The sequence below is a fragment of the Metopolophium dirhodum genome, chromosome 1 (genome assembly GCF_019925205.1).
Source record: "Metopolophium dirhodum isolate CAU chromosome 1, ASM1992520v1, whole genome shotgun sequence".
Lineage (NCBI taxonomy): Eukaryota > Metazoa > Arthropoda > Insecta > Hemiptera > Aphididae > Metopolophium > Metopolophium dirhodum.
In genome coordinates, this window is record NC_083560.1 from 58,162,122 (window position 1) to 58,185,013 (window position 22,892).

Genomic DNA, 22,892 nt, shown 5'->3' on the forward strand with positions numbered 1-22,892 from the left:
GTTAGGTTAGCAGTGGTCGTTAGTGGTAGAAGTTCCACCTGCAGCAATCTCCTCTTAGTAGGTACTACCGGATACCGATTCCCTATTTTATAAATCTTAATGAATTATTTCTAGTGGTAAGTGCTTAAGTACCTTCATAATCAATAAATTAATATAATTAATAATTATAAATAATAATGATCATAATGTTTGAAAAAACCTGATAACATATTGTGATGAGTTTTTATTTTTATACCAATAAAAACACGAATAAATTATTACACATTTTTAATAGGTAGTATCAGGTACCTAAAATACAATACTATACATACCTTATATTTTATAATTTATACTAAGATTTATTATTAAAATCAATGACCCACGTTATTATTAATATTAAAACTCGTGGACAAAGTATATGATTGACGATTGCTAAGTAGACTATTATTCGGTCTGCTGTTCCCATAAAGTGCTTAAGCTCTTACAGTCTTACGCCTACAGGCTACGTTGCTACAACCTATCAGATAGGTAAGTCATAAGTGCGTATGTGATGACTGATGATAGAACCTGCAGGGACGCATTTGGTCGATACATCCAATTATACAATACATATATAATATATATTAGTTTTGAAAAATAACTTATATAGGTAATATATTAAAAAAATAATAAATAGGATGTTGAAAAATTTATATTTCCTTCATGAATTGTGACTAAGAAGTAAGAACATTATTTAATTTTGTTATCATAAATTCATAACTGACGGTGGAGGTATTAGACCATTTTCGATGTCTATACAGCAAATGCATAATTCATGCTAGTGATAATATTATTACTATAAAATATGCAATATTAGGTGAAAGTGTAAAACATATTACAACATTTAAATATTTAATATTAATCATAAAGAATAAGTGAATGGAGTAATAAGATGATTAAAAAAATGTATATTTTATAGAATAATATACTTATTACAATCCATTAATTTCATTCATTCGAATAAGAACAAGGCGTATTATTTACAATAATATGTAGATCATTTATTTTTTATTCGTCGGAGAAAAGTAAAAGTATTTAAATAGATATCGTACATATTCGTACAACATTCATTGGGACGTTTGGGATGTGTGATGGACAGTAATTGAATATAATATTCATTAAATACAATAATAACGTGTTTGATGGCCATTTAAAAAAAATATAGCTGGAGGTAATCTCATCGAACGGTTTAGTGTTCTATATAATTTTATCGTTTATACAAGCAATACAAGTAGCGTCCATGGACCATGGATATTATAATTTATAATATGATACATTCGAAAAGGGAACTGTAGACATTAGACAATAATTTAGTACACCTTTGATATTATCATCGTCCAACTTTTTTGACAACATAAAAAGTTTTTATTTGTAAAATCAATTTCGAGCGATAGACACGTTCTGTGCAATCACTGATCTGCCATCTGTGTGACTGTGACCTCAGACCTGTGCGTTGTTCTCGTCGGTGGCAGTGTGACACTGTGACGTGCTAAGGCATAATATTATTAATGTTATTTATTATAGTCGTCACGGCAACGCGGTGAACAGATGTCGCGAGCACGACGTCACGACTGCCGTTTGGCGTCTGCGCCTCTGCGGTCGCCGGACTGGGCTTTGTGGGCTGTTGGCAAAGAATAATAATTTGTAGTGGGTAATAGTGAATTTTCAATTTTGTACGTCTAAATTACACGCCACACGGCAATCTACCTATGACTATACCGATCTCTGATGGAGTTGATCGGTGGAAGGGTGGTAGTGGTTTATTGCGCGGTTCAGTTCCCGTGGGCCTGCGCAACCGCTCCCGTCCGACAAATGGTTGATAAAACGTAATCACTGTAAATGGAGCAAATTCTCTTATCATCGTTTTGTCATTATCAAAAATAAAAAAAAACCAAAACATTGGCCCATAGTTGAGTGCCCCCTCATAACGGCAATGCTAAACGCCAAAATACAATTTTTCAATAGGCACAGTTGTAGCAGCTGTCAGTGGTAGTCGAATTCATTGACCCTTTTTGGACGTACCTCGTGTACAAAGCAACAACAATCAAAACGACGTTCAAAATCGCAGTCAAAGTCTTTACCAGCTACTCTGTCTGTTTTTGTATCCATCGTCCTACAATATTCAAGTGGATTTATGTTTATAAGCAGCTCTGTAAATGTAAGTTTAAAACGTTGTTTATAAATCCAAAAATCGAGACATACCTATATGTTTAGAAACATTGTTCATAGGGTACAAAAATATACACTTGTCCACCTATTCAATACCTACGGTTAGTTACATTTTTTTTGGGAACTGGAAATTAGTCTCTTGGATAAAAATCTCCATATAACTTAAAATTCAAAAATGTTTAAAATATGAACTTAAATACAGATAATATATAAATAATCACTCTTTACAAAATCCATAATATGTACCTAATTGGTAACTAATACTAGATTAGTTTTGAATTTGCTGCAGACTGTTTAAAATTTACTTTGAATAGACAAAGGGTTTTGTGTGCAATGTATGAAAATCTTGAGAAAAATATAAACTATAGATATATTTGATCTTGTATGCACACATTTTGCAGAGACAAAAATTTAACTCGAAGAATTTTTTAAATATGTACCTACCTAAAAAAATAAAGTTAGATATTTATATAAATATTAAATAGTATTTTTAATATTTTTAGTTACTATTATGTATACCTATATTACCTAATTATTTTTGTATTTAAATTAATAGTTTTAATAATATGTAATTAGTTGATAACATTAGCTATCATGAGATAACAGAACTTAATAATTTTTTTTTTATTATCCATTAAATATTAAAATTTAATTTAAGTCTAAATTTTCAGGTATTTCTTGCTAGAGACTTATTTTTCTACTATCACATTTTTCATTGAACCTTACATATTATATTATTATTTATGTCTATACCTATTTACAGCTGTGAATTTGTAGGAAAATGCACTCTTTTTAGTAAATTGTAAAACATATCTTTCTTAGCATAAAGTATTAATTAGGTACCAATGAATCTAATTAAGAATTGTTGTCATTTTTATTTAATGTAATTAGATAACTAAAGATGTACCTTACATATTATTTAAATGTATAAATTTATTTTAATATAACAGGAAGTGTGTTGATAAAAATAATCAGATAAATTGGTAATAAGAGTATAGTAGGTAGGTATACATTAAAAGATCATTAATATCATAAAATAATAAATTATTTTAAATGATTTATTGTTGCATTCATAATATACCTAATACATAAGATATGCTTTTATTAATAAAACAAACCCAAATTAAAAGTGTTCACATTTCTCAGTTATTATACCTTTTTTTTTATATTAATAGTTGACAAATGGTAAGGATTCCAATTTTTTATTTTTATTTTTTAAATGTCAATAAAATAATTTTATATGTTGGGTCAAAACCTTGAAAATTTAATACAAGGCTCTTAATATATTGTTAAAATAGTAGTTGAAAAATATTAAAAATATATAGTCACAGTTTTCTTATAAGCATTTAAAGTTTGAATTTTGACAAAATACGTAAAAATCACGAAACATTGCAAATTGTTTTGAGTCAAAAATTCATAAAAATATTTTTGAAATATTTACTTTTATTTACTTAAAAAAATTAAGTATAGAGGAATTTTCACCACAATATAAAATGAGTCAATGCAAACAATTACTTATTTATTATTGTTAGTTATTGATGTTTCAATGTTTGTTGAACTTGTTTTAATGTAATTATTTATTTATTTTTTTTTTTTTATTATTAAACAAAGTCCGCGGCAACTGTGGCCATTGGACTGACATTATTTTACATTATTGTATGCTACATAAATTATTATTGGTATTTGGTATCAAGTGTTTTAATATACCTACAATAGAGTAACGTTAATAGAAATTACACTATTGTAAAATAAAATATGTTTAACAATGTATAACAGGTGGTATTGTCTATTAAGATTAAAATTTAAAATGTTATTATCATGTTATGTTATTTTTTTCCTAAAGCCGCAAATTTTAATATGTTCCATTTTGTAAAAATTAATTTTATAAAAAAAACAATAGTAATCTGAAGTATCAAATGTTATTTATAAATGTAATAAGTAATAAATAATAACAGAAAAGTAATGGGGATAATGGGTAACCGGTTATGGAAAAAAAAACCAAAATGATAATATAATATAAATAGTTTAAAAATAAAAAAATACAATTTTAGTTTAAACCTTGTATGAAGTATCATTACAAATACTAGTATTTATAATCAATAGTATAATCACCAGTGCCGTAACTAAGGTTTTTAGGTCCGGGGTGCAAAACAAATTAATAGAGCACCCTACTTTCCAGATTTCACAAAATATTTTCATGAAAAATGCATTTTTGTGTGTAGATATGAAGTACTTACCACCATTTAATTTTCCTTTAAACTGAAAAAATTCATATTAACATTAGATACAAAATCGTTGACACATTTAAAATTATAAAAATAATTACATATTTATATTTTTAAAAATACTTAAAAAAATTTTTTTTCTGCTTTTTTGATTAGCAAAGTCTAAAATAAATTGTTCTATGTCCAGATTTTCACTGCAAGTTTCTTAAATAGTTTTAAATCAGTTTAAGTTAAGAGAATGATCATTTGGCCGATTCAACAGTCACTGGTAAACTTAAACATATAATACGAGATGTAACAACTTCACTATACAAAGATGAAGGTCTTTTTCTATTAAATATAAACATAATTCTTAAATGGTTTTTATTTTAGTGTTTTTTATAAATTCTTTTAAAGATAGAACTTGACTCACTACTATTCATCACTATTATTGCTGGTTAGTGAAATATTTGTCAAATACTTCAACACATTAATATAGTTTTCTTTTAATGCATATACTGATGATTTATAAATGTCTAGCTTCCCATCTTACTGACGTGCGTAGGTTGTATATACCTGTGTGTACTATGTGAGTGTCCAACCATTCTATGAATAAATCAACTCTATGATCTACAGAGTATTAAAAATATGCATACTATTATACAACAGTTACTCCTAGCTAAGATAAGAGTAAATTGATACGGTGGCCCTGTAGGTACTAGTATAGTTTTCAAAAACAACTATATTTCCTGATAGATAGTTGACGGTGGTCTATTAAAAATAAACTATCACCGGTTCTGTTTTAATTGGTAACAACAGATTTTTAAAACACAACATAATAAATACATATATATTTTATTCCAGAAATAAATACATAGATATTACTTATATTATTTTATAATTTTCCATATAATAATTTTAAGCAGTGGCGTGGTGAACATTTATAAATCTTGATGCCCAGCATATATTTCAGTACCTACCCCCTCTTTATCCCCTTAATATAATATAATATAGTACATTTAATTATTATGTGACTGTAAATATTTTAATTTTTGTTGTATGTTATTGGTTACCATAATATACCCAACCACCCCACCCCCCCCCCCAAAAAAAAACCCTCCTTGACGCCTAGGCGTCATAAAACCCCATTCACCACGCCACTGATTTTAAGTATTTTCACACTTCTGCCCCGGTGCAATGCACCCATGGTAGTGCGGCACTGATAATCACAGAATATAATATTCAATCTATATTAATTGCCGTGTTATTAATATTATAATCTATGATGTTATGAAGCTTACAATTCTGGTCAAATTGTTAAAATGCTTCATATATAAAATAAATTTGACTTAGATACTGAAATTGTAAGTTGATTAATTTCAATGTCATTAATAAAAAGAACCTTTTTGAAATTAATCAAATATACCCTTCGAAGTAAAATATTTATTAATATAAATGTATGATTTAATATCCGATAATTTAAATTCAAAATTATTTATTTTAACTAACACATTGTCATATTAAAATAAAATCAAAAATTGTATATTTCAGGAATTATATTACCTATGTATTTATTTATAAATAATAAAACTGTAAATCAATTATTGTAAATTTTATATTTTTACAGTAAACTATATAATAGTTATATAATTTAAATAAAAAAAACAAATTAATTTAATTTTGAATTTTACAGAGCATATGCCTTTAAAATGGCAAATCCAAACAAACATATTTGCAAATTACGTAAGTATAACTATATAAGTACCTATAGAAAAAAACCATACAGAGACTGTCTTATCATGTACCATGTAATAAATAAGTATCTTGTATATGAAATTATTCTTATTTTGAAAAAAAATAGAATATAATGTTCTTGCTAGTTGAATTTTTTTTAAAGATCTTACAATGCCTGGTTCATGATATAATTATGTAAATATAACACAGTTAAAATATTGTATTTGATGTTGATAATTAGTTCTCAGTTTTTTTATTTTGTATTTTTTTGTTATATTTTAAAATTTTGAAAAATATCCAGTAACCATTATTGTTAACGGATTGAATTCAGAATTTTTTTCTAAATAATTTATTTAATTTTAAACAGTAAATCAATACTGATTAATTACTTAACGAGTTATTATCAAGATGAGTGCCTTACACCCATTTTTGGTTTCTGTTTGTATTATAATATATATATTATATGGGTTAATTCCATAATAAATTAATCTTTATAAATAATAGCTGTATTAACTTTTGTATTTATGTAGAAGAATTTTCTGCACATAATGCAAATGTTACCTGTTTGGCTCTTGGTCAAAAGAGTGGCTTAGTATTAGCTACAGGTGGTGCAGATAACAAAGTGAACTTGTGGAAAGTTGATAGTGAAACATGTTTTATGGTAATACTTAAAATTCTATGTATTATAATTGTATAAAATGTTTTCATATAATATGTTCATGTATAAAAATTAACTATTTAAACAATTTTATTAATTTGTTTAGAGTTTATGTGGTCATGTAACTCCAATTGAATGTGTACAATTTGATCCATCTGAGTATCTAGTGGGTGCCGGTAGCCAAACTGGTGGCTTGAAAGTATGGGACTTAACTAAAGGAAAAAAGGTGAAGACATTTAGCGGACATAAGTCGGCTGTTACAAAATTGGATTTTTTTCCTTTTGCTTCATCTTCATATTTTGTAACGGGTTCAAAAGATACCAATGTTAAGGTATAATTTTAATAATCATAGTATTTATATTAAATATGTAAAATAGTATAATGTATAAACACTTTAATTTTTTTAGTTATGGGATTATCGATATTCACACTGCATAGGGATGTACAAAGGTCATGAAGCATCTATATCTAGTTTGAAATACAGTCCAGATGGTTTATGGATTGCCTCTGGCGATGAAGATGGATGTGTTAAGGTTAGTTATTAGATATTATTAATATAATAATAGTATGGTATTTATCGCATTTAATAAAATTAAGCAAAGATTCATGCTGCAAACGGTTAAGTGTTAAATATATTGCTATTAGTAATAAGTAAATAAATAGTAATACAGGTAATAATTATAATATAATCAAATTGTGATACCTAAAAATTATTTATTCGCTTTAAATTCAGTTGAATTTATCGTATTTATTATATTGTCCTATAATACAATTTATATTTTAGTAGTATAATTATTTGTGTATTAATAGTAAAACTATTTTATTTTTGATATTTATTTTATAGATATGGGATTTGAGAGTTGGACGCATGATACATGTTTTTAATAAACTACATAATGGGACAGTAACATCAATTCAATTTCATCCATTAGTATTTTTACTAGCTAGTAGTGGTACAGACAAAAAAATTAATATATTAGATTTGGAGCGATTTAGTATTATTTCTCAAATAGATACAGAAAAATCAATAATTAGGTAATAACATATTAATTTACTTTAGCAAGTTTTTTTTTATTTATTTATTATTGTTTTTTTAGATGTTTGCAATTTAATGATAAAGGAGATGTTCTATATGGAGGTGGTGATGATTACCTCGGTGTGTATGGTGTAGAACCAACCAGAGTGTGTGATTCGGTGGTTGTAAAATGGGGAAATATGAACGAGTTAGTTGTAAAAGATAATCGAATTGTAAGTTATTAAATATTTTAAGTGTGAATAATTATTGTAATAAATACAGTAGAATCTAGATTGTCCGAACAAATGAGGTCCACACCTAGTTTGGAAATGTGAAAGTTTGGATACTGGGAATATTTTAATACTACAGGTTAGGTTAGTATATAATATCTAATATGTACATGCATATTACATATATTACAAAAAAACATATATAATGTTATATGTTATACCTATTGATATTTGTAATTTATTGTTATTATTAATATTGGATTATTATATACATGAATTAATACATAAATACATGATTACGTGCACAAGTGCTACAGCGATTATTAACGTTCGGCTATGTTAATTGCATTTGATATTTGTTAGGATAATAAAAGGTTTGTATAATATTGGGGCTCGAATAATCCAGGTTCTACTGAATATAATTGAGTGCTTAAAATTTTTATTGTATTAAATGGTAATTGTTTTTATATTTATATTTTGTTCCATCAAGTTTTTATAAGAACATGTAATATTTTAAGGTTGGTGCTTCACATTTATCAACAGACGTTTCAACATGGTTAATTAATTTACCTGAAGAATATCCTTTTAAAAATCAATTTTCACCACCTGATAAGTCATCAAAGCCTAATACAATGTTTACAAGAGATACTAGTGTTCGAAAAAGTTTTAATAAACAAAAATCACGAGAAATGATTAAACCTAAGTATGTATAAATAATTAATTAGTTTTGTTTAGTTTTTGGATATTTTAAATAATAAACTTTTCAGAAATGTTATTTGGTTTACACATGCTATTTGAATTTTGTAGGTTTTAATTCCAACAATCAGTTTTCTTATGCTTTTTAATTTCGAACAAAACAAAGTTTTGTTTTAATTAAAAATTGGCTTTGGTAGTTAATTTTTAAGGTCTTTGTTTTCATGTTAGTATTATTAAACAAAAATAATAATATCTTTAAAAATACTTTTAAAGTTTACTCTATCAGGCAATGCTGAAACCAGTGTTTGGTTAGATGCTATAAATGTTTGATCCAAAGTGGTTTTATGCTCCAATCATTTTTTATTTTATAAATCTTGAATTTTTAACTATTTTATCAGAAATTTAATTGTCCCAATTAGAACATATCCAAAGAAATAGTACTGTAGTATTAAAAAGTATTCATAAGTGCCAAATTATTATTCTTCAAACAGTTAATTATTGTATTAAAAATAGTTACGTTTTAAGTAGAATTTTGTCCCGTGGGAAATAGAGACTTTGACATATTTACAATAGTACAGTAGAACTCCAATTATCCGGACTAATTAATGTCAAGGGTGGTCCGGATAAGCAAATATCCGGATGATTGACATATGATATATCAAAAGTTATATACACACGTAACCATAAACAAATATGTAATTTTATTAGATATTCAACTGAAACAAAATAAGCTTTAATTAAAGTACATACGTGACATAATTTAAAACCAAAAAAAAAGCTGACTTGGCACATAATTTATTTTATTTTGAAAAATGATGATATTTTAGTTTGCTTCATAGTTGACTTTCTCTTTAGAGCAGCCAGGTCTCTCAATCTTCTTAATTGCAACAATTGAGTGGTGTTTGATTCTTCTTGTCTCTCAAACCATTTAAACGCCAAATCCAATGCATCAAAAGCTTCAGAATGAGACGGCCCATTTTCACCTTCAGTCAAATCGTCAGTTTCATTTTCCTCTTCTTCAGTTTCATCTTCTTCAAATAAGTTACAAACTATTTCATCATCTGAAAGTATTTGATATCCAGGATCATTTGTATCCATAAGCAACCACTCACTTATATTCTCTTCATCACAATCGCTAAATACGTGAACTTGGCTTATACACTCTTGTATTTCAGCTATTTCAACATTTGGTTCCACATTTTGGGTATCTTCAACTTGCTTCAGTAACTTATTCCATGACCTTTCTAAAGTACAATTTAGTACACATTTCCATGCTCCAACAAGCATGTAGCAGCAATCCTTCAGATTAATTTTTTTATAAAAAGATAAAAATGATTCCTCGTCATTTTGGTCATCTAATAGTAAGCGACGCATTAATTCTTTTCTGTACAGTCTTTTCAATGTTTCTATAACACTCTGGTCCATAGGTTGAATCAGAGAAGTAACATTGGGAGGAAAAAATTTTACTTCAAATTTATCATTTATGACATTTAAAGTTTCTGTTGAAGGGTGGGATGGAGCGTTATCTAACAAAAGTAAAACTTTGCCTTCTTTTCCTACATTTTGCTGAAATTGTTTCACTTCAGGAACAAATGTGTGTTGAAACCATTCTACGAACAAATCGGCGTTCATCCATGCATTTTTTTGACTTTTGTACGTCAATGGAATTTTCACATTTTTAAAGCAACGTGGATTTTTAGACTTTCCAATCAAACGTAACGGAATTTTATGAGTACCGGTAGCATTTGCGCATACCATAACTGTTACTCAGTCTTTACTTAATTTGTATCCTGGAGCTGCTGCCTCACGTTGAGACACCAAGGACTTCGATGGTAAAGCTTTCCAGTTGAGGCCCGTTTCATCTGCATTATAGATGAAATCCATGTCAAATTTGTTTTCTTTGATGTATTTCTGGACATAATGAGAAAACGATTCTGCTGCAGTGGTATTTGCACTCAACTTTTCTCCATGAATCTCAATTTGTCGAATCCCATGGCGTGATTTAAAGTTTCTCATCCATCCACTACTTGCCACAAATGATGGTTGGTCACAATGCTCGGCCTGTTTCGCCTTTTTTCAACCGCGCAATGATATATACTTTTTCTTTCATAGTAAGCACTACACGTTTTCTGTTTGACGACATTGTAACACGACAATTCACTATTTGTCAAACACTATTGTACTATACCGTGCGACTATTATACAACAACTGACTTACTAAGAATAATATCTATGTACATATGTGTGGCAATATTGTAAAATGTTATATGTATATGTATTTTATTATCAATAATTTTTAATATACCTACGTTGGAATGACGGATATTATTAAGAATAATATATATGTAGTACCTATTCTTTATCTAATCTAAAAACGATTATGAAACACGTGTATGAATAACGGCACGTGCCGTATTTTTCTCGTCCGGATGATTGGCGTTCGGATAATTGGAGTTCTACTGTATATTAAGATTTTTTTTATGAAACTGCTCTCAATTAGTAAATCTAGTATCTAAGCTAATGATACATTTTTATAAGTTGACATTACTTAAAAATAGTTAAATTCAACTTTGGAGAAATATGCACAGTTGTGTTAGTAAAATGGTAAAATAATTACAAATTTGAAAACTTCCTAAACATTGTTTTTGATATTAGCTAGTGCACCCGTTAGCTTTCAATGTTTATTTTCAATAAAATAATTTGTTTTAATTTGATAATTACTTATATTATTTTCAGAACTAATATGAAATTAATTGATGAAAGTGAAACTGATATCGATGACGAAAATCAAACTGTAATTAATAATGTTCATGACTATCATTCAGTGTTTAAGCCGAATAGAACTTGTAAGTATAGTTATTTTATCTAATGGTAATTTTTGTACAAACAAAGAATTAATAATGTTGTAAATTATTATTTAGCGTTTAAACCAAGTAGAATATGTGAGTATGTCTATTTATTTTAATGTTAGTAATCATTTACAAATGTAAATGCTGACATTCATTTAAGCATTTTTATGTGTTTGTGTGCATAATTTATTAAGAAATTTTTCATATTATGTATCGTATAATAACTGCACTTATGTATAATGTAATAGAGTTTTGATATACTACATTATACATTCATACATTTTTAACTGAATCTATATTTGGAAAAACACTTACAAATTGGTTCTATTAAATTTTAACTAAATAGTTAGAAATAAATATATATATTCAGTATTTAGTAAAAATGAATTCCTTTTCTTTATCATGGTAATAAATGAGTTTAAATAATATAATGTGTATGGTAAAATAAATTTTATATTTTTATATATTTAAAATACAATAGTAAATTTGAGTTGCGCAGATTTCAATTTTATTGAACTTATATGTTGTCATGTATAATAATAGCTAGTTAAATGTCTGTTTAAAATCTGATACTTTTCCAAGTAAACACTTAAACCTAATAAACAAACAAAATGTGAACATGTTCATAAAACAAATAAACTTCTATGAAAATTAATTTAATTTGAATTCAATGAACGAGTATGATAAATTTCAAAGTTTAAAAAAATTGTTTGAAATACTGAATATATTTAATCTCATATAAAAGCACTTATATTTTAGTATGTAGTTTGTAATAACATTATAACTTTTTTTTTATTAAAGTTTTGTATAATTTTCAGTAAATAGGAGTCCACCTCCATTTTCACCATTATCCGAAGATGGTAATATTGATATTTATTTTGTATTTATTAATTACTTCAATAATTATGTTAACATATTTTTACAGATAATCCCAATAATATATTTATTCCTGAAGGTAAGATGGTTAAATTCGTAAATAAAAAATATATACTGAATGCCTACATACTTTAATTTTCAGTAAATAGAAATCAATCAACATCTGCAAAATTAGAGGAAAAAAAACATAGTATTGGTATACTTTTCTTATTTATTTTAAACTATGTCTCAAATTATATTTTTACATTTCTATTATATTTGTATTAACTAGACCTTTCTCAAGGATTAATGCAAAGCAGTTATTCAGAAGCTGAAACTTCATCCGTGGATTCTACTCCTTGTGATTCATTTCAGTTACCTCAGTTTGAGAGTTCTGGTGATTACCATACACCTGATTTACCGACTCCATTATCAACACCTGATAGTGTTGAGCTGTCTGAAAAAAGACATAATCCTTACATAACATCATCAGTGTCAATGCGTAGTGTATCTTCTAATGTAATCAATGAAAGTTTATCCAAACGTCCATCTTCTTTACCAGTCTTTAGACAAAATGGTTTGAAAAAAGTTTTATTTTTGTGTAATTATACATTTTTATTATATATTTATATATTTTAGATCATTTTGCTTATGGACATAAGTACACATCACCTCAATCTCAAAGAAAAATAATTCCAGATGAAATTACATCATTACCTCATCATAAACGACTGTTGGCTGATGATTACTTAGTTACACCAGAACATAAAAAGACTGATATCATCGCTAAGAAATTTGAACTTCCCTTAGATGATTTTGGGGAGTTAAAAAATGTTTGTACAAATGTGCGAAATTTTTTTATAATGTTGAAAAATATTAAATTATATATTCATTTTAAAACTAAAATTTTCATCCAATATTACATAATGTTTTAATACTTTTCAAATTATTCAATACAATTTTGACCTAGACCTAAATTAATTTATTAAAAAGTGGGTACATTAGGTGTTGTGTGGGTCACTATAATGGATGGTGTTCAATTTAAACTCAATGATATAATATCATTATATACGTAAAGCGATTATGAGTGGAGACGTTCTGCCAGTCAACCTATATTATAATAACATATTTATATTACAACAAAATAGCTAAAACCACTATTTCTTGTTTAAATATATAATACTGTCCAAATTTAAACATAAAATAGCAATAAATAACTGTTTGTACATTTTCGAGATTTTGATGAATTTTGATAAATTTTAAACTTCAAATGCTTATAAAAAAGTAATCGTGCCTATGTATCTTAAATATTTTTTAACTGTTATTATAACATCTTATGAGGAACCTTGTATTCAATTTCTAGCTTTTTGATGCAATTTAAAAATTGTATTGACAGTTATAGAAAAAATTAAAAAAAATTATAAAATTGAATAAATCGTCAAAGTATTTTGAAAATCTAATCATGTATATTATAAAATAATAAAATAAATATTTGGTGAATATTTCAAGTATCTACGGTTATTCGGTTTTAAGAAAATGGTTTGATGAGAATTCGTAACACTTCAAACGCTAATAAAAAATTAGTTTGACTTTCCTAGTTTTTTTATTTTGTTAAAGGTAAAACAACTAATGAGGAATTTTGTGTTAGTTTTCAAATCTTAGGTATAAATAGAAACATTTCTATAAATATTAAATTTTCAACTCAAAATATTTTGCAATTTTTTGTGATTTTGACAAATTTTGTTAATATTTTGACTTAAGACGCTCATAAAAAAATATTGTGGATTTACACTCAACTTTTTTAATTTTTCTTAACATCGACTATTGAGTAACCGTGTATTAAAATTTCCAGTATATTGTCTGACAATAATTTTAAAAAAAACTACTAAAAATCAGAAATTTTTCTCATGTCTATAAATAGCTCAAACATATTAAAATTTTTATGAAATATATATATACATAGAAAATACTTTTACAAATTTTTAGTGAACATTTTAAGTATCTATGGTTAATAGTTCTTTCTTCTTTAGTTGCATTAAGAAACTAAATCAATATTGTCAAAATGCCCATTGTTTTTTGCTTTTCCCGATGTTTGGAAACTTTACTTTCCTATCGGAAAAAAGATGCTGAAGTTAAAAGCATTATTTTTACTACTAAAAATGTTTAGAGACAAAAAAAAACATCACATCATTGTAAAAACAATACATTCTATCATAGCTCCGCTCATAATCTAAAATAATTTATAGTATTAATCATGGCTTAAATATATAAGGTTATTGCACATAGCTTAAACAAAAATAAAATGGCAGCGTAAGGGTACAGTCCATATCATCGCATAGTATAGCCAGTATACGTCATCCTCTTTCGCTGCCGTTTTAATTCCTTAACGTGATAAAATGATATAGTGGGGGTACTATTGCAATAACCTTGTATATTTAAGCCATAGTATTAATATAGTTTCAACCATAATTTTGTAAATTATAGTGATATTTAATTTACAAAAGAAAAATTATGTTGAACCTGATTTATTTTTAGAGTTTAAATAATGTCATGTACGATGAAGAAGACATTGTGGAAATTCTTTCAAAAAATCATAAGTCCACTATGGGTGTGCTCAAAGAAAGACAACGTTATCTTAATATTATACAGACGTTATGGACTAATAAAAATTTTAAGGTTTGTAATAAGTACCTATATAATACAAATTATATTATAAACCTATGTATACTTAACCTACCCTTCTAATATAATTTATTCATTTTTTTAGTGTGCTGTAAATTCTGCCGTTTCCATGAATGATGATGCTGTCATATCAGATCTCATTTCTATTATTACACAACGCCCGTAAATTATAAATATTACATTTTAGTATTATATTTAAACAGTGGTGTACACATCAAAATATTTTTACTGTGCATTACTCCTCGTTGACTTTGCATCTGGTACTACTATGGCGTATGAATTTAATTCATATTTTGTTCAATGCTACCATTGTCCATTGTTTACCTTTAAATCTTTTGTTAATTATTTTCATTATAATAATTAAAATAAACTTGGAAGATAAATACTATAAATGTAGTAAATATTAGTTAAATGTGTGATAATCATATATTAACTTTATTCTGAAGAAACTGAACACTAAATGATAACTGTCTAAATCAAATATTTTAATAATTATTGTATATAGATCTATAAGTATACATGGGCAGACCAATTCACGGTCCATATTATAATATAGTACAATTAGTACTCTCTATCTGCAATTATAAAATGCATTGTTCAAACAGAATACAATTTCAGATATCATATTTCCCGTGTGTACACCACTATGTTTAAATGTATATAGTGTTATTTCAAAATGTACTTATTGTTTATTTCAGAAATCTATGGTGCCTAGATGTTTGCAGTATGCTACTTCCATCGATATCTGATTTGATTCAAAGTGGGAATGAGGCGTAAGTGATTAATTAAGGCTTATATTTTGAAACTGGTACTAATACATTTGTATATTCATAATATGACCATACGAGTTTATTTACTAAGAAGCTGAAGAATTAAAAATATGTCAACAATATCAACGCATCATTTGTTATCTGTGTTTTCTTTGATTATTTATTGATTTATTTTATGAACTGTACTCTTTGAAAATACATACAATACTTTATAAATTAACTAAGGTTCAAGATATAGAATTAAGTACAATATGTCTATCAACATTAATAAAGGTGGAATGCGTCCACATTGGCAAGAGACATTAACATTTGAAGTGATTCATTTGCTAAGTAGTTAGAGGTGCTAGGAAGAAAGGAATGGATTATCAAGTAGTTAATTTGATTTAAGAGGATAGATGAATTAACTTTCCTAAACATCCAAGATTTTTAACCCAATCCAATGCTTATGTTTAGTATCAAAAAAAAAAAAAACATTAGAAAATACACCAAACACTTTTACTATAAAATACTTATCCCAAATATACAAAAATCCAAGTTAAAAGAGGCATGCTGAAACTAAAGTCTACAATCTAAAGTAGATTACTACTGAGTCAAAAGCCTTTTTAAAAAAAGTTTATATTAAATCTACCTGAGAAAGATTTTCCTAGAAAGAGTATTGTTGTTATTTTAATTTCCCTGAAAGCAGGACTGGATTGAATCAGTTTTAACATAAGTAAACATTTATTTTGGTTCGGAGGTTTATCTGAAATTCTTATAACATTTTTTATTATTACACCTGTTTAACAGATGACCCCATTCATTTCTATGATGAATGCATGAATAAAAAAATCATTTTAGTATACCTTGTAGTCAAAAGACTAAAGAAGAATATGATCCAATGTCTTCCCAATGAGATATAAGTTTGAATTTTTTTTGATAATTGTTGAGGAAAAATTTAAATAAAATTACAATTAATAATTTTATATTGATTGTATTATGTATTAAAAACATAAAACTTAAAAAGATTAACCCTAAAATGTTAATACATTTAGTTTATGTGTGATACACACAATCAACTTAAGGTAGTTCTGATGTTTTTTTTTTTTTTATAAATTGTAAGTTTTATTTAAATTTTGATTTTCAGATTCATAAATGTAAGTTTTAAAGCCATAAGAGATATACTGCAGTATTTTATGCCAGTCATTAAGAATAATATACAAAGACCGCCTTCTGCAATAGGTGTTGATATTATGCAAGAAGAAAGGTCAGTAGAATTTTTTTTTCAAAAGTTAGATTGCATGATATTAACTTATCTTAGAATTTATTCTTTTGATCCAGTGCGTATATTTACAATATGCACTTTTTTTAATGTAATACTCTAGTAGAGCTTACATTATATTTACGATTTAATTTTACTATTTAATTGTTTTTTTGTGATATTCTTAAAAATTATTAAGAAATTCAAATATTTACCTTTGTATTGCGATTTGCGACTAGATATAAGATATCGCTTATCAGAACTCATACAGTTGTTTTGTAATAGTTCTTGTTGAGGGCAGGAATGTAGAATTTATAAGACTTAAAGAAATTAGTCTTTTAAATTAGCTTTCATGCAATTTAAAAATGTATTTTTTAGTTAAGAATCAATAAACGTCTAGTGATATCTGTAGATATCTTCTAGGTATCGAATTCTAAAAAACAAGTTAATTAAAAAGGTATTATTAGTAGAATTAATTCATAATTTAATTTTATAAACTATAATGTTTATAACCTTTTTATGAAACCAAAGCCCTTCCAAAAATTAAATTCCACGAGGACCACCCATTTATTTCAACAAATGAGCGAGTGCATGTAAATTCCACTGATAGTGACCTTTTTAAACCTTTTTCATATTGTAAAATCTACCAGTATGTTTTTTCTACCTAAAAAAAGTAAATTCCACCTGTTTTTTTACCTGAAATAAAATTATCATTATGATGTATGTAATAGGTACATTATTTATTTGCCTACACTGTTTGGGCGAATAGTTATATACCGATTGGACAAATGTTTATTCCATAAAAAATACCGTTTAGGCGAACAAGTATAAATATGTTTATAAGTAAATTAATTTATAAATTGTAATATTGTTTACTTGTTTAGTAATGTACATTGTCAATTGAAAAATAAAGCCACTTAAAAAATAAATAATAAATAATTAATAATGAACTCTTAACTTAAAAAATATCGGTATAGTAATATTGTAATATAAAGTAATATTCAATAAAAATGTTGCAATTAATAAAACAAAATCATTTATGATATTATGAAATACATTATAGAAATAATTAATAATGAAACCTATTTTTGGTTTAATAACTTAAATTTACAAAGGTCTCATATAGTCCATTATAATCGTTTACGGATAGGACATTCATTATTACCTAGTCACTCATTTAAACTTGGACTAAACGACTCGCCACTTTGTACACTTTGCTCACTTCATCCTAATGAGTATATATGTGACCTTCCTCATATTTTATTTAACTGCCCTGCACTCCGATTTAAAAGACTAATTCTTTTCAACACTCTTATGTCTCTTAATATTCCCATCAATCTTTTTTCCATCTTAAACTCTAATTCTGAAACAGCTATCAAAACAATAATTGCCTTCATACAGGAGGCTGGCTTTATTATATAGTATATATAAGTACTTAATTTTTTGTTAATCTTAATTTTATATTGTTTTATTTTTACTATATAATTGTTAAGCTATCATAGTCTATACTAGCGGCTTTTAAAAAAAAAAAAAAAAAAAAGAAACCTATTTTTAAAAACGTCACTAGGTTTTTATCTTGCACTCGCCCAAACAGTATTAATGATAGTCGCCCAAACAGACTATTCATTTTTTGGTCAAAAATATAACCTTTGCCCAAATGACCATTGCCCTTATTTATGTACCTACAGATTATTAAATATTTAAATGTATATTATATTTAGATAATTATATATATTTTTTTACACTAGATAATTTAAAATAATATATAATAATCATTACTGATCACTAGTCAGTTAAAGTTAAATTTAAATTTAATTAAAAAAGAAATATAATTATCACTAGTCCTCTTAACACAGATATTTACTGTCTCCGTCCTACAAGTGCATAACATAACAAATATACACTCAGCAGATTACGTTTAATTTAGTTTAAAAGTTAGAGTGAATCAACCTTTTATGAAACTTGATGGTTAAAACATTATCTGTGTTTGTATGTGGTTTTTTTTATGATAATCCAGTTTTTAAGTGAATTATGAGCGTTTTTAATTTACACTATTAAATACGCAAGCCCATTGGCGTAATTAGACATCTTAACTAGAGGGTACTTAAGCTCCAGGTTTTTTTTGTAACTCAATGGGACCTAACACCTAACGATTTTTTAGGGGGTGCTAATTTTGACTTAAGGGGTGCTCAGGACCCAAAGCACCCCCCCTAGTTGTGCCAATGCGCAAACCTCACTAAAAAATTGAAATATCGAAAAAAAATACCACCTACAAACACAGATAATGTACTTACCATCAAGTTTCATAATATGTCGTTTCACACTAATTATTAATTAAAAACTAACGGAGCTAAACGCGTTTTCCTGAGCTTAATTTTGCCATGTTACTCACTAGTAAGACGAAGACAACAAATGGCCGTGTACAACACATAGGTTTGGACACTTGTGTTACACAAATTAAAAGTTTTAACAACCTAAAACAACCTTGAATTTTTTGGTAACTTTATCTAAGCAACATCTATCAAGCAATATGAGCGTACCACGCACAATCAAATAACATCAACCGTTTATTATTTACAGATATAACAAATGTCGCAAGTGTCAAAACATACTCATGGACATCAGGTCGTTTGTGCTGAAGAGGCAAACAGTCCAGGGTAACTTGGGAAACGTGTTTAGACAGTTGCATATGCTCTTGCAAACAATAGACATCTAAATGGCAGAGAGAAGACGCTAATGTGCCTTACTTTGCTGAAGAGACGGCCACTGCGTACGTTACACTGAACAAGTGGCGAATTCCGTTATTGCGCGTCTGACGACACATAATTATTATTATTAATTTTTTTTATTATTTTTAAGTCTTGTCAAACTGTTGTCAATGTAGTATTTTTTTTATGAATAATTTGTTAATTTTTTTCAAGCGTATATTTTTGATAACATTTTCGATATTTTTTTGTCCGATCATAATAATTTTGTAGAATTTACTAACACACCGCTGTACCTTTCAGCTTTTTGAACACATTCAATTTCCGTTTTATCTATAGCTTTTAAAAGGCTTTAGAACCGTGTACGTATTAACAATTTCCTAACCCACACGATACATTCTGTGCACATAATAATAATTTTATTATTAGGTGGCTCTTCCTACTTTAACATCATCATTTCATAATATAATAATATATAAATCCGGTTCTGTGGACAACGTATGTGTATAAAATATTCTATTAGATCGGTGTCTTCTTTATTTTTACTTCTCACCTTATCTGAAAAGGTTCAAACATGAATAATAATTAAATAGAATAACATTAATAAACACTGCTTTGTTGCAACGGTTGACGTGCTAAAACAGCTAAGATCACATTTATGAAGGTACCTACATTTTTTTTTTAATGTTGTACATACGTGGGTTAAACAGAATAATTGTTTATAAATCATAAAGATCATTATATTTACCGGAACCTACATCGCTTTGGAATTATTCTTATACGCATTTTTATTTTTCATTTTTTTACCTTACTGTAAGCAATTATTATAAAACATGGCTGTGTTTTATACTTTTAAAAATACAAAATATTCAGTGTTTTCTATCGGCTGAATCCGTCCAATATTATAAATTATGATAGTTGTATATTAACACCATACTGCTATTCACAATAATTATATAATATATATATTTTTTAAAAATTACCAATTGAAGAAATTATTATTTAACCTGAAAAGAATACCAATAAACACAAAGAAATTTTTCGATGTTATTTTTTTAATCCGTGCATAATGTACTTTGTTTTAATTTAATTTTTGATTTATTTAAGATCTCATTTCTGTTGAGTACAGATTGTAGTCAAATGTTGTCTTTAATAATTAGTGTGTAATGTTTTTTTTATTTTTTTTTATTCTGCTACTTGTAATTCCGCTTTACTTTGTTTTTTTCTTTATATATTTTATTAATATGTTACAAACTTCATTTTTTTTATACTGAATTTTCTTATATTTTAGAAAAATATTGTAGTCTGTACATAAGATGTGTCGAGTGTATTCAATTTTATGTTTTGAAATCAACAACATTGTTAATAAATTAATTTTTCAGTACCTAATAATTTATTTTATTTTAAAACACAATTGTATGTTTTGTGGTTTATACGGTTTACATTTTCTAAAATTATAAAAACTGTTTGAATAATTGTATTTTTCCACTAACACAATACTAACTTAGGTAGTCCTATTTTGTTATATAGATAAATTAAAATGTTTATTATAAATACAATATACAATATGAATTAAGTTTCTGAAATATAGTGATAATATTTTAAATTGCAGTATAAGTACCTTTATTAAAATAACACTACCTATTAAAATTATATTACTCTATCTTGTGATTTTAAGTTGAATGTGTTTGATAATAATTGTACTCGGTGAAATAAACTATGTATTTAATTAGGTACATTACATAATTTGGATATTTTCAAAACGTTCACAAGTACCATAATTTATTATATTAAAAATATATTTCTGTACAACCACATTTAATTCTATTATATTAAGTTAAAATTAGTTGCTAATTCAAAATTGTGAAAATAACTTTGTACAAAAAACGACGAGCTTAAAAAACCTTTGGTTTTTGCTATAATTACTTAATGATACCGTAAACCATTTGTATTTGTAAGCAATACACTAACCAATTTTTTATGTTGTTTAATTGATTTAAAAAGTTTAGATTGTAAAGAAGACAATAAACCCTATTTTTTATCCTAATTGGTACAAATATTTTAATCATAAATTAAAATATTAAATGTTGAAGGTGAATTTATTCATACCGAGGAATTCTCATGCGTGCAAGCTGAAGAATTGTTTCATAGCATAAGTCTGCATACATAATATTTTGTACCATAATTTTAAATCACTCTAAAATATATTGACATGTAATGTTGTTATACCCATAAATTGAGCATTGCACTCACTCAATAGATCGACCTAATACTATTTCGTAAACTCAGACAGTTCGACCTATTTTTAAGGAGACACAATATTCATAATATGCACTGTGTACTGTGTAATAATCAGCAAAATATTCCAGACCACTAGGGCCAAGTTGAATGATAATGATTATAATATTATGTATAAAAGATTAAAGTATAAATAATTTGTTGTTGGTTTCAATATTTTATGTTCAGTGTATAATAAATAATAATGAAAAAACAACGAAATGAGCGCAGTGCTCATTCAATACCAATGGTGTGACTCTGTAAAGTGTAAAGTGATACCAACGACGGGTTAAGGGTGCCGGTGCCAGTTTTTCAAATTTTCCACAATTCTATAAAATTTGAAAATTAAATTTTATATTTTAGTTGCCACCTAAATTATAAGACTTTTCCACTAATCTACTACCCGATACCTATTTAGGGGAGGGGGGGTTGATAGAGTGTATTATATCAAAAAAAAATGACTTTATGGGACTAACTCTCAAACTTTGTAGAATTGTCGGAGTTTGATTATCTGAAAAAAGAAAACTTCCCGCAGGCCGCATCAATCTCTGATTTTGTATTTTATTTCAAATAATTGTATTAAAAAATTTCTAAAAAAATGCTCTTTATCTTGTATTTTTTTAGACGTATAAAGTCTGTTTTGTCAAGAAGACTTAATAATTATTAGTTATTTTTACAAGTATATTTTATTTTGTTATGTCAAGAATAGTTAAGTCATATTGTTTTTTATACATACCTACTATATTGGCAAAATAATAAGTATATACAATAAAGAGGACAAAATTCTTCACAA

General features: G+C 26.7%; 1 protein-coding gene across 4 annotated transcripts; it reads left to right on the top strand.

The window, feature by feature from the left end:
• Nucleotides 1-1,656: 1,656 nt before the first annotated feature.
• LOC132935324 (katanin p80 WD40 repeat-containing subunit B1) lies at nucleotides 1,657-22,058 on the top strand. 4 transcript variants are annotated; one of them, XM_061001845.1, is made up of 20 exons: nucleotides 1,657-2,176; nucleotides 6,085-6,134; nucleotides 6,656-6,786; nucleotides 6,890-7,114; nucleotides 7,191-7,316; nucleotides 7,628-7,818; nucleotides 7,881-8,031; nucleotides 8,547-8,731; nucleotides 11,461-11,570; nucleotides 11,646-11,666; nucleotides 12,392-12,433; nucleotides 12,499-12,528; nucleotides 12,592-12,645; nucleotides 12,721-13,005; nucleotides 13,068-13,261; nucleotides 14,964-15,104; nucleotides 15,196-15,272; nucleotides 15,809-15,883; nucleotides 17,004-17,123; nucleotides 19,698-22,058. In XM_061001845.1, the coding sequence occupies exons 2-20, from the start codon at nucleotides 6,101-6,103 to the stop codon at nucleotides 19,831-19,833; spliced, it is 2,328 nt and encodes a 775-aa protein (XP_060857828.1). In that variant the 5' UTR covers nucleotides 1,657-2,176; nucleotides 6,085-6,100; the 3' UTR covers nucleotides 19,834-22,058. The 4 variants fall into 4 exon arrangements, with proteins under 4 accessions (XP_060857828.1, XP_060857827.1, XP_060857829.1 ...); XM_061001844.1 differs by having other exon boundaries at nucleotides 1,660-2,176; nucleotides 13,068-13,273; nucleotides 19,698-22,056; XM_061001846.1 differs by lacking the exon at nucleotides 11,646-11,666 and having other exon boundaries at nucleotides 1,660-2,176; nucleotides 13,068-13,273; nucleotides 19,698-22,055.
• Nucleotides 22,059-22,892: the final 834 nt, after the last annotated feature.

What these genes read in the sequence shown, in the direction of transcription:
- LOC132935324 (XM_061001844.1), top strand. Translation starts at nt 6,101, where the DNA reads ATGGCAAATCCAAACAAACATATTTGCAAATTAC. An exon ending in CGAGAAATGATTAAACCTAA is followed by an intron (nt 8,732 to 11,460) that starts GTATGTATAAAT and finishes TATTATTTTCAG; the next exon opens with AACTAATATGAAATTAATTG. An exon ending in GTTTAAGCCGAATAGAACTT is followed by an intron (nt 11,571 to 11,645) that starts GTAAGTATAGTT and finishes ATTATTATTTAG; the next exon opens with CGTTTAAACCAAGTAGAATA.